At 39.1% G+C, this 11650-nt stretch overlaps 1 protein-coding gene across 1 annotated transcript; it reads right to left on the bottom strand.

Annotated features, from left to right (window-relative positions):
* Window positions 1-802: 802 nt before the first annotated feature.
* On the bottom strand, window positions 803-11543 carry slc2a2 (solute carrier family 2 member 2). The gene is made up of 12 exons (XM_085142986.1): window positions 11393-11543; window positions 8201-8296; window positions 7141-7337; window positions 6848-6972; window positions 6527-6642; window positions 6271-6433; window positions 5667-5773; window positions 5269-5349; window positions 5046-5150; window positions 4767-4868; window positions 4144-4347; window positions 803-4023 (listed from the first exon to the last, which is right to left on the bottom strand). Exons 1-12 carry the CDS (start codon window positions 11405-11407, stop codon window positions 3832-3834), a joined length of 1503 nt encoding a protein of 500 aa, XP_084999112.1. The 5' UTR covers window positions 11408-11543; the 3' UTR covers window positions 803-3831.
* Window positions 11544-11650: the final 107 nt, after the last annotated feature.

Here is an 11650-nt window from a genome sequence, read left to right as displayed (position 1 = left end):
AAGCCATTTTTTTAAAGTCCCCCTGCATCAACAGTAGGCTATATCAAAACTAGTAAAGTGTTTTAAAGCATTTATGAGCTCATTTAATTCGAATCTTCAAATCAAATCATGTAAAACAGGGACACCTACATAATAAGTACACCCAGATCCACATTTTTGGGCAAAGCACAGTTTTTGTAGTTTTGATTCTGTAGACCACCAGAATGGTTTTTAAATCAAACAGTCAAGACATGATGTGCTTGAGGTTCAGACCTTCAGGTTTAATTCACTGGGTTTAATGAAAAAATAATATTTTCTTAAAAGCATGAAGTATATGGCCTGTTAACTTGTAATGTGAACATTACAATTTATATATATTTCTCTAGGGCAAAGGTTGTTATTGTTGTGGTTAAAAATAAACATAGATAGAAAAAGCACCATCCTGTGTTTCCATGTGTGTATTAACCAGTGTTGGGTAAGTTACTTTAAAATAGTAACTTAGTTACATTACTAGTTACTTCTATCAAAAGTAACTCAGTTACTTCAAGTTACTCGTTACTTTCAAAGTAACTAGTTACTAGGGAAAGTAACTTTGGTTTTACTCAGAATTCTCTTGTTAATGTGTTGCTTCCATAACTTTGCCAGTCTTCTAACTTGCTTACTTGCCACAAGTGCACCGTGCCACCTACCAATAGAAAGGAAAAGATAATACATATTTCCACGAGAGAAATCCCACGCCTGGACCGTCATTGACTGCTGCCATGATTCTAGCCTACGTCACAGTGTCATGTGCGCCTTTTACATCCAACACAAAAAACTGCAGTCGTGGTGCTTTGATTGTACTCAGAACTCGGAAATTCTGCCTTCTGAATAGGAAGATGTAGGTAACACCAGACTGCAGATGAGCTGCATACAGGGCTGGACGGGGACAAAAAATCGGCCTGGGCATTTTGACTAGAGACCGGCCATTATAGGAAAAATCATAAAGCCTTTGAATGAAAACAAACGCTGTTGTGACAGTGATGTTCACTGTTTTGATGGTATATATGCATCAATCGTTTTTTGTAAGATTCAGATAATTATTTTTTAAAAGCTAGACATTTTAAATGAGAATAAGAAAGAAAAGTATTTCTTTGTGCCCACCTCTCCCTGTTAATGCCCCACCTGGCGCCCCTGGCAAAACTTTGCTAGATCCGCACCTGCACAGTTACCAGCTGTCAGCTACCTAAAAAGGATCCTGGGGTTATCTGTCTCTCAGAAACAGTTCATAACTTCCCTTCAACTCATTTATGTCACCTAAAAGGTAAACCTGTATCTCCATCACCTGTTCAGCTCTGATGATTCAGTAAGGACATCTCCTGGTTTCATCTTCATGTTTCCTTCTCACCAGATAAACAAACCGACATCATGACAGCAGCTTTTTTGCAGCTGTGGCTCCAGCAAACATCAGCTGATACTAGGAATTAATATTAAATAAATTCTAACAACAGCTGATCAAGCTTAAACGTGCTGCTGTTGTTTAACGCGACATCGGCTGGTTTCCTCTTTCTGGCGCAAAGTGGGCGATAAACAAACAAGAGAGCCGATCAGCTGATCATTGATCAGTTTTCATGATTGAAGTAGAAACGGGAGAGGGAGGGGGGAGAATGAGAGACGAAGAGGCAGCTGTGCAGCAAAGACACAGAATAACTCCAGCTTTGTGCCTTTTTCAATGTAGCCGAATTACGGGACAAACTGTTCCTTTTCACCTCAATAAGAAATGCGTAATATTTTCTCTGAATACCAGACGGGACGGTTGGCAACTCTAATAACTTATGAACAAAATAAAGTTTAACATCGTTAACATCATAGCACCCACCCAGCTGTATAGAAACTCCGTCATGCTAGCTAGTACGCAGTACGGAAAAAGTCAGAATAACGAAAATGAACTCCACCTAAACTTGGTTTATATCTGACCCTGATAGACTGCAGGTCATAACTTCTTACCTGAAGTTCAGTTCACACCTGGACCGGCGGCCGCCTTGGGTCTCTTTTCCTTCTCTTCCACCTGCTGGCCTCCAACACTTGCTAATGTTATTGAATCTGTGGAAGTTCCGCGATAGCCACCACACGAAGTAACGAGTAACGACCCTATCTAAATCCCAGTAACGACTAACGCGTTCCTGATTTTGGCATAATAACTAGTTACCGTGCTCGTTACCACAATAATAACGTAGTTACTGTAACGCGTTACTTAATAACGCGTTAGTCCCAACACTGGTATTAACCCATGATGATTTTAATTTACAACACAACAGTGGTGCTTACAGTGAAGTGATGACACTGACAACTGCAAATTGGTCTTGAATTATTCCCTGGGTGTTGCTGGGGGCTGCGTAAAACAGATTGTGTTTCAGGGTAAGCAGATGTGTCTGAAAGCAAAGTAAATTTCTTCTATTATCAGTTAAACACTCATCTCCAACCATCTGTTCTCTTTGCATGGAATTTCCAAAGTGACTGGTCTTTTTTGTGTGTTGCTACATACTGTAAACACACAAAGTTCCTCCTTTTTTTCTGTTTTTTTTTTTTTTTTTTTTTTTTTACAGGTGCACTTTGCAAGATGATGCAGAAATTAATAATAATAATTATAATATAAATCTTTATCAGTCTTTAAAATCACATCTAATACTTCACTTTAATCTAAACTGAGTATAAATCAATGTTCTTTCAAATTCACGTAATTTAACATCACAACAGGGACTACACCATGATTAGCTTTCAAAGCACTGATCAGTTTTACAAAGTAAACAAAGACTTGCACTCACTATTAATATAATCGCTGGGTAACTCCGTTTGTGTAAGACACATACATGGATATACATACATTATACTGCAGATTAAAGGTGACATATTAAACAACCAGTAACAATAGACATAATAAGTTTCTGAATGCACAGAAAATACTGACATGCTCTTGTAAGTCAATAATATCCGGTGGTGGCAGCTAAACATTCATACAGCATAGTCATACACTTCAATAGTTTTTTGTCTCTTGTGTGTCAAGTTTAAACTTCAGTGCTGTTTCATTAGCTCATTCATTAATAGCACAGTTTTAAGTTTTTTCATGCTACAATGCCAATAATCTAGCACTATTTTTTATAACCATTTGGGGGCAGAAGATGAAAGCTGATAAGTTGAGTATTTTACACACCAGCACAAAGAGCAAAATTAGTATTAATTTGAAACCAAGGATGAATTCATATCCAATATTCATTCTCCTTTTTGCTCTATTTGTTGCTCTCCCCTTGTTCTTATGCCGATATCTAGCTCTTTAGCTCCTAAATATTTCAGTATTCATAAGCTGGTCTCTATTCAGTTTTGGTCTTGAGTAGGTAGTTTACATTTAGTTTATATACTTAAAAATAATAGTGTGAAATGGCTCTAAATATCACTATGAGGATGATAAAAGAGAACCAAAACAGTAGTAAGTATCCTGGAAACTAACGATGCTACATATATAAACTAAGTTTCGTAGAGCTGAGGTGAACTGCAGAGTTGGGTTGTAATTTTCTGTAGAGTCAGTCATGTCATGTGTTGTCAGTGTAAAATGATTGTAGCTTCTTTGAAAGTTTCCCTCATATTTTGATAAAATGTAAACCTTTCTCCGTGCATAACGGAAACATGACACTTTCCAACATTTCAGCGTTGGTTTTTGTGTAGTTCACAAACCTTAAAACATTTCTCTTTAACAAATCAGGTAGGTCATTATAACACTAAATTGATAAGTGTGTGATAAACGAGCATCTATGAAATAATATCGAACATACACTTGTATATCATAGAATAAGACTTCAAAAGCAAACAGCTTTTGTTTTAGGCATCTGTGGATGATTTAAGCTCTTGCAGTTCACTATTATCTGTAGGGATCTGACGTCCCTTGTGGAAGATAGCAGCAATCTCTTCAAAGGATTTGCCCTTGGTTTCCGGCACCCGAAAATAAATAAATAGTACGAAGCCAAGAAGCAGCACGGCAAACAGGATGAACACGTAAGAACCCAACCAATCCTGATGAGAAATATTAAAAACACAAATCAGGAATTATTAGTGAAGCTGAGATATGTCAACCTATATGGGTTCACGAGAAGCACAAGTTTACATTGCCTATGTGTGTCTTTTCCCCCTCACCTGTATATACTGAAAGGTCATGCCTATGATGAAGTTGCAGGTCCAGTTACAGCAGCCAGCTAGAGCAATAGCAGCAGGTCGAGGTCCCTGGCTGAACAGTTCAGCCACTATGAACCACGGAATGGGACCAGGCCCAATCTCAAAGAAACTTACAAAGAGGAAGATAGCTGACATGCTGACGTAGCTCATCCACGAATATTCATTCTGGAGGAAAGAGCACATCAATCAAGAAAAACAGTTTTCTTCAAATTTATGGACATTAAAAAGGAAAAAATGCAGTTTGAGCACTTTTTGTTACTTTCTGTTCACAGGCGTGTCTCACTGAGTATGCACAAGAAATGTAGGAGCTCTCTCTGCAGAACCCAACCTTCCAGCTATTGTTTCTGGCTTTATTCCCCACTCAAAATGACATCTGAACTTAACACGTAATAATATTCTATAATTATCTTTAAATGTAATTATGCAATTGCCTGTTTTATACAGTCTTTTTGTTTACTTTACTTTTAAATTACAGACTGATAAACAAGTTGATCAAGATATCAACAGTGATGTAACTTTCTGCACTACATAATATGATCAAAGCATTGCTAAAAGACTGAAGGTGTGAATCTGAAGTGACAAACCTGCAATTTGAGGCCCACTGTCATGGCAACAGCACAGCAACACATTCCCCCAAGACCAACCAGAGTTAGAGTGCGTCTGCCAGCCCTGTCCACCAGTGCCACCTGGAACACATATATACATATAAATGTGTGAACAATGTGTGTGTGTGTGTGTGTGTGTGTTTGTTTACATGTATGTAACAGTGTGTAGATTGAAGAAACAATACTATGTCAGTACATGGTTCCTGTTTTACATTTTTTGCAAGTTTATGTGTGTTTTGTATTCATATTGCTACTCACAGACACCATAGTGAAGATCATGTTGATGACCCCGACTCCTATAGTGGCATAAACTGGATGACTGACACCAGCTCGAGAGAAGATAGCCGTAGAGTAGTAAAAGATCTTAAAGAGAAAACAAACAAAGGTTTTCTTGACACTCTGAGTGGTTGCATACTCAGGAAAAGTCACAGGTCTGTAGTCAATTAACTCAGACAGAGTTAAAACTGCTTTTTCCACTCACAGCATTGATGCCAGACAACTGCTGAGAGAGGTGCATCATGAGGGCAACAACCAGCTGTTTTCTGTATACAGAAGAGCAGGTCTGGGAGAGAACAGGCAAAAGTGAAATATTGTTTAAAAAAACAAATTATTTTTTTTTGGATAAATTTGTGTGAATGGTGTTTTTTTTCTCCCTATCTTTGGGGGATTCAGTGGAAATACCAGAATGCTGTATTATACACTCAGAAATATTCTGGTTGCAATATTATTTCTAGTGGCTCAGGCTATTCGAAATACAAAAATAACTGTTTTAAAGCCATAAAACCTGAACTTTTCTTTTGAGGTGCTGCTGAAGTACAGACATTTTGTGAAAATAAATGGTAAACGGTGTATAAACAATAAAACTGCACAGACACCTACCAAAGAAAAGATAGAGACTCTGGCCTCTTTGTTTGCCTCTTCTTTTTCCCTTCTCATCTCTTCCAGATCCATAGTTGGATCATACGGCCCCTTTAGACGACACAGACCTGAAACAAATCATAAAATTTTCCAATTCCTTACTTAAATAACTGTTGTAGGACTATAATTTAAAATGTCCTGTACAGTTAAAAACATGCTTTTAAAAATGGCTTTAATATGGGAGGCAAAATGCTGGCGTTAATTGTTTGAGTGTTCCTGGAGAGCAGAAAAGCACTATAAAAGAATCAGTAAATGCGCCAAAAAGTATTGCCAGAGAAAAGTAAAAGCTATTTATGAATCTTGGAAATTCAGTTATTCGCCATATTGCCAGGAGTTGCTGGGAGTGCCTATCAAGGTCTCCAAAAATAATAAAAACACTTCCCCGGTGTCCTGTTTTTTGGTCTTTTTGTTTTTGTTATCCTCTATTTTTTCTCTTTGTTCTAAGCTAAACAAACCAGCTGCCAACAGTGTGTCTAATACCTCTCATGTGCAATAATTTACCCAAGCGTACTGCCAAAATATACATTTGAAAGTTCCACGATGAGGAGTACGTTTCTGTACTTACTTTGTCGAGCCTCTTGCTCCTTGCCCAATAGGATGTAAAGGTATCGTGGACTCTCAGGACAAAGAGGCAGCAGAAGGGATTGTAATATTGCTGGAGCTCCAGACAGACCAAGCAACAGGGGCCACATTTTATCATTACCAAGCGCAAAATCCAAACCTATTACCTGCATCAACATATACACTTCAGATTATATCTTCCATGTGCTCTTGAGCAAAGATGATGTGCATGTACATGTGTGTGGATGACTGTAGCTCACCTGGCTGATTAGAATGCCAATGACAACAGCGAGCTGGTGTAATGCTCCCAGAGCCCCTCTGTAAGCTTTTGGTGCAATCTCCCCAATGTACATAGGGACTAGCCCAGATGCCAGACCTTAAATACGCATTATAAGTGAAACCATTTAAATTAATACATTTGCAGTTACAGATACGACAGTATAACAAGACTGTTGTTTATGTGCAATTTAGGAACTTTTTTCATTCAGAAATCGCAGTGCAGTGTTTACATAAAACCCTTAAACACTGGGATTTCATTATGTGAGTGTTGATTGAAGACTGTAAGACGTTCGTTAATGTACCACAATAGAAACCCATAACAGCGCGGCCTGAGATGACCATGATGTGTGGCTTCCACATCTTACAAAGACCCATCAGCAGTCCAGCTGCTACAGCCAGAACATTGATCATTAACATCCCTTTTACCCTGCAAAACAAGAGAAAGTAAACTGACAGTTTAATACAAAAAACGTTTCTCCCTAAACTTGCTACATCACTCCTGTCGTTAGTCTAATCCCTCTCCATACTCTAGCTTTTAGTTTTTTAACCAAATTTGTTTCACTTGTGCCATTATAATTCATTTTTCTTTTCTTACCTCCCTTTCAGATCACCCACAAATCCAACCAAGAAGGAGGATACCATGCCACCGATGGAGAAGATTGCCACTGATAATGACCAATACATGATCACAGAAGGGTGGTGACCTGGGTCTTCTTCTGTGATGTTTTCTGATGAACCAGCAGCCCTTTCTGTCCACACACCCAGGGACTGGCCATAACTCTTTTCAATGATCTACAATACAGACACACATGTTATCAAACAGTACAAGGATGGCTGCAAACATAGAGTTAGACTTGACTCAAAATTTGCTTGCACAAATAAATACAAATATGTTGCATCCAAACGTGAAGTCCTATAGGGAGAAAATCCACCATGAACATCCCTCAGTATACACAGTTTATACATAAAAATGTATAGACAAAGCACAGACAGTACATTAGTTCATTCATTCGTTCAGTTCAATCATTTTCTTAACTTTTTGATGTTCATTACAAAGTTGCAATATTGATGATATACTGATATATATAAAAGTTTGTAAATTTCAAATCTTCTGTAGGTGGCAGTGGAACCTGGCAGATTCTGGTTCACGTCCTTTTTTAACTTACTATTCGGTGAGGTTTTACCTGCTAAAACTATTCAGTTAGATTTAGGAAAAGATTATTATTCGGTTTCTAATACGCCCACTCAAGCACTAACACTACACTGAAAGTTAAATGTACTGAGCGTGTAGAGGATCTTCCCAAGTGTGTATATGTGTGCTGTAGTAATCAGAAGGTCATTTTTATCATCTCTTAAAGTCCATGACTAAATTGGACAGAATGTAAACTTGCAACAATGGACAATAAGGTTATTTTCAAACTTCACTGTCATTTCACTAAGGACTCATAAATGACTATGCACTAACTATCTAACAGCTTTAAAAATCCTATATCAGTCAATCTCTACTTCCCAGTCATCCAGTCTAGTGCTAAATATAAAGCTTACCTTACCTAACAATGTAGTCACAAAGCACCAAATTGCTTCATTTTAATCCCTCCTGCTGACCCTGGCTGGCAGGGACAATTGGGTAGCTTAGTAAGGGTGAAGTAGTCTACCTTTTGGGGTGCGTTGATGACTCCAAGACTGTATCCAAATTGTAGGGATCCCAGAGTGGCTGTGAACACAGCCAGAGCTAGAGTGCCTGTTAGCTGCTGCAGAAGTGAACAGTAATGATGAGTCCACAGAAATTAATACACGAACAAACACAAGCTGCTTTATTTATAATAAACTCAGTGTTATTTCACAGTAGAAATAAAAATACAGTGCTGTGCGAAGGCCTGTGCGAAGGTCTTGCGCCACCTCTCAGTTCTTTATACAACACTGTGGCTAATCCAATAATAACCAGTTATTGAAACATGCAAATATACATGGAAATGCAATCTATAAAGCAAAAATAAAGTTTATACAACTCCAATAAACTTGAAAGTGACTATTTGGTATGACCACCCTTATATAACCCATGTCATAAGCTGTGGTGGACCTCCCCGGAAATGTAATTACATGTCACACTGACAACTACTGTGATTAGCCTATTACGTAGCATCTCAACAGGAGTAACTATCAAGATATAAATTCCCTGATGTCAGGAAATTGCTTGAAGGAGATTGCAGAAACTACTGGAATGGATTCGAGAAGAAGGGGGTGGGGGACAAGTGGGGACCCAGGAGGGAAAATGCCCCACCGTTTTATATGTTTTTATTGTGGCTGGCACCAAGACACAACCACAGGTCTATTAATACACAGATAAGCATGAATGCCAGTGAGAGCACTGGCCACTTACACTGGTTACATAGCAGTCTTTACAAAGATTCACTGCAATCTCAGTCAGCCAAAATATATAATCTCTCCAGCATGTCCTGAGCTTGTAGGTCATACCCAAAAAAGAGGCATTCGGGAGGCATCCTGGTCTGATGCCAATGCCATCTCAGCGGCCGCTTTTCAGTGAAGAGGAATAGCAACTCTACTCTGAGCCTCTCCCACATGACCAAGCTCGACACCCTATGGCTAAGGCTAAGCAAAGACACCCTTCAGAGAAGAGAAAACTCATTCCTGCTGCTTGTATCCACAATTTTATTTTGTTGGTCACTGGCCACAGCTCATGGCCACAGGTGGGAGTAGGACCCTAGATCAACCTATAAAGCTTGAGATTTGCTTTTAAGCTCTGCTCCTTTAACTCAGCTCTCTGTCGAACTCCTGCTCCATTCTCCCCTCACTTGTGAACAAGACTCAGAGCTCCTTAAACTACTCAATTTGGGGCAGGAACTCCTCTCTGACCCAAAGTGGGCAGTCTACCATTAACTGAGAACCATGGCTTTGCACTTGGAGGTGCTAATTCCCATTTCCTGCCAGTCACTTCACATTCAGTTCCAAACTGCTCTAACACAAGCTGGATGTAACGTCCTGAATGTTCGAGTTCAAGTTCAATTCAGATTGATGTATATAGCACCACATCACAACAGCAGACACTTCAAGGCCCTTTGCATTGTAAGGTAAAGAGTGTACAGTAGCAGAGAAAATCTCAAAAACAAATGACCTCCTGTGAAAAAGATGGCAACAGTGGGAATGGAAAATTCAATTTTAAAAGGAAGAAAACTCTGGCAGAACCAGGCTTAGGAAGGGGCAGTCATCTGCCATGACTGGCCAAGGGTGAGGGGAGGAAGACAGCACAAAAGACACATTGTGAAAGAGACCCAGAGAATAATGATAACTAATCTCAGACAGAGTGGTGTATGAACACCCAATGATTAAAAAAGGGGAGCGAATGAGAAACATTCAGGCCCCAGCAGCTCAGGCCTTTTGCAGCGTAACTAAGGGAGTATTCATGGTCACCTAATCTATATCTTTTATCAAAAAAGAAAGTTGTATGCCTAATCTTACAAGTAAATGTCTGTCTCCCATAAACAAACTGGGAGCTGGTTCCAAAGAAGAGGGGCCCAAAAACCTGCATCCCACATGACTTTGAAATATCCTTTTAATATTCTCATTATATACTACACAAAACAGTAAGAGAACCAACTAATCTGGAAAAAGCAGAGCTGATATCCAGAGTCCATGAAATCGGACCCCCTCTACCTCTTGGCTGTGCCTAGAGATTGTGTCCATAAATATTAAGAACAGACTCAATGAGTCTGACTTATTACTGACAATGAGAACCAAGCATTCTCTGCAGTACAGGAGATGAATGGGGAACAGAAGCAGCTAAAATCAACAAAAGCTGAACACAGTATAGACAGTTATAGCGCAAACATTTGCCTAATACTAAGCTCAGGGCATGCTGGCATGGGACAGGAGGAGTAAACAATTGCTGCTTTCCTAACTTTTGGGGGGAGAAAAGGTAACATTTTTTTTCAAGTACATTTTCCAGCTGAGCGTTAGACAGTCAGATCAACAGGTAGAGCATTATTCGCTCTACCTGCTTAGGCTGTTACTGCTACATTGCTCCATGACACCCAAATGGCTCTCTCAAGTAGGCAGGACATCTCCAAATTTCAGATAACCTCCAGTCTGGGATGAATGCAGCAGTGGAGTCCTTCTTCTTTAAAATGACAGACAGAATGCACCTTCCCGTTTGATACCCTTTGATCCCATTACAATTAATATAATACGGATCATTGATAACTGACTTTATGACCCATTGTACATTAACGGTGCTAGTTTCAGTCATTATGCAAATGTACAAGGTTGGGAAACTTGCAGTCAGCTGAGACTGAAGAAGTCACTTGGATGAGTGAAAATGCTACACCCACATGAATAGAATCTATTGTCATGTATTTCTGAAGAAGAAGAATAAAATTGAATAAGGTCCAGCTCCTTAGGTATCCAGGTAGCAGGAATAAACACCAAACAGGAGAAATATATACAAACAAGAGGAGGACATACAAAAAAAGAGAAAGGCACACAATAGAGGCAATGAGGGGTGGCTCAAAGAGTTACTCCTTTATTCACTATTTCTGTAAATAAATGCTTTCACAGAAAAGTAATTAAACAAGTTTAAGGTCTCTTTGAAGCAGACACATCATAATTTTAGTCACGAGAGTGTCTTAAGCAAGGTATTAATGCAAGCAGGATGCCCTGATGATTAAAAGCCAATGTCCTCTCGTTTAACAGTCTCTAAGCTTTAAGCATCTGTACGCCAACGACACCTGCTCTCAAACACTGCTTTCCATGAACCAGTAAAAGGAGATAGATATGTAGCCATTTATAAAGCGCAAAGAATGTAAAGAATGTACATGTCCAAATACGCTTACCTTTCCCGTCTCCATGCTGGGTCCAAAGTGTCAGGAGTTTAGCAATGATCAAGCAGCATGCCTGATTACACTGTGTCCACTGGCTAAAGACAAACACACACATGGCACATGCACATAGATGCACACACATCCCAGGAAGACCTTTTACAAATAAATGAAGCAATAATATTCCTAATTTCAATGCACAAACATAAATACCACTATAGTATATCATATTTATGGCAAGTATAATGAGACAACGAAGAATTTACGTTGAAA

This window comes from Neolamprologus multifasciatus, chromosome 19 (assembly GCF_963576455.1).
Source record: "Neolamprologus multifasciatus chromosome 19, fNeoMul1.2, whole genome shotgun sequence".
Lineage (NCBI taxonomy): Eukaryota > Metazoa > Chordata > Actinopteri > Cichliformes > Cichlidae > Neolamprologus > Neolamprologus multifasciatus.
Note: the sequence above shows the minus strand (reverse complement) of the source record. Positions and strands in the feature narration are given on the sequence as shown.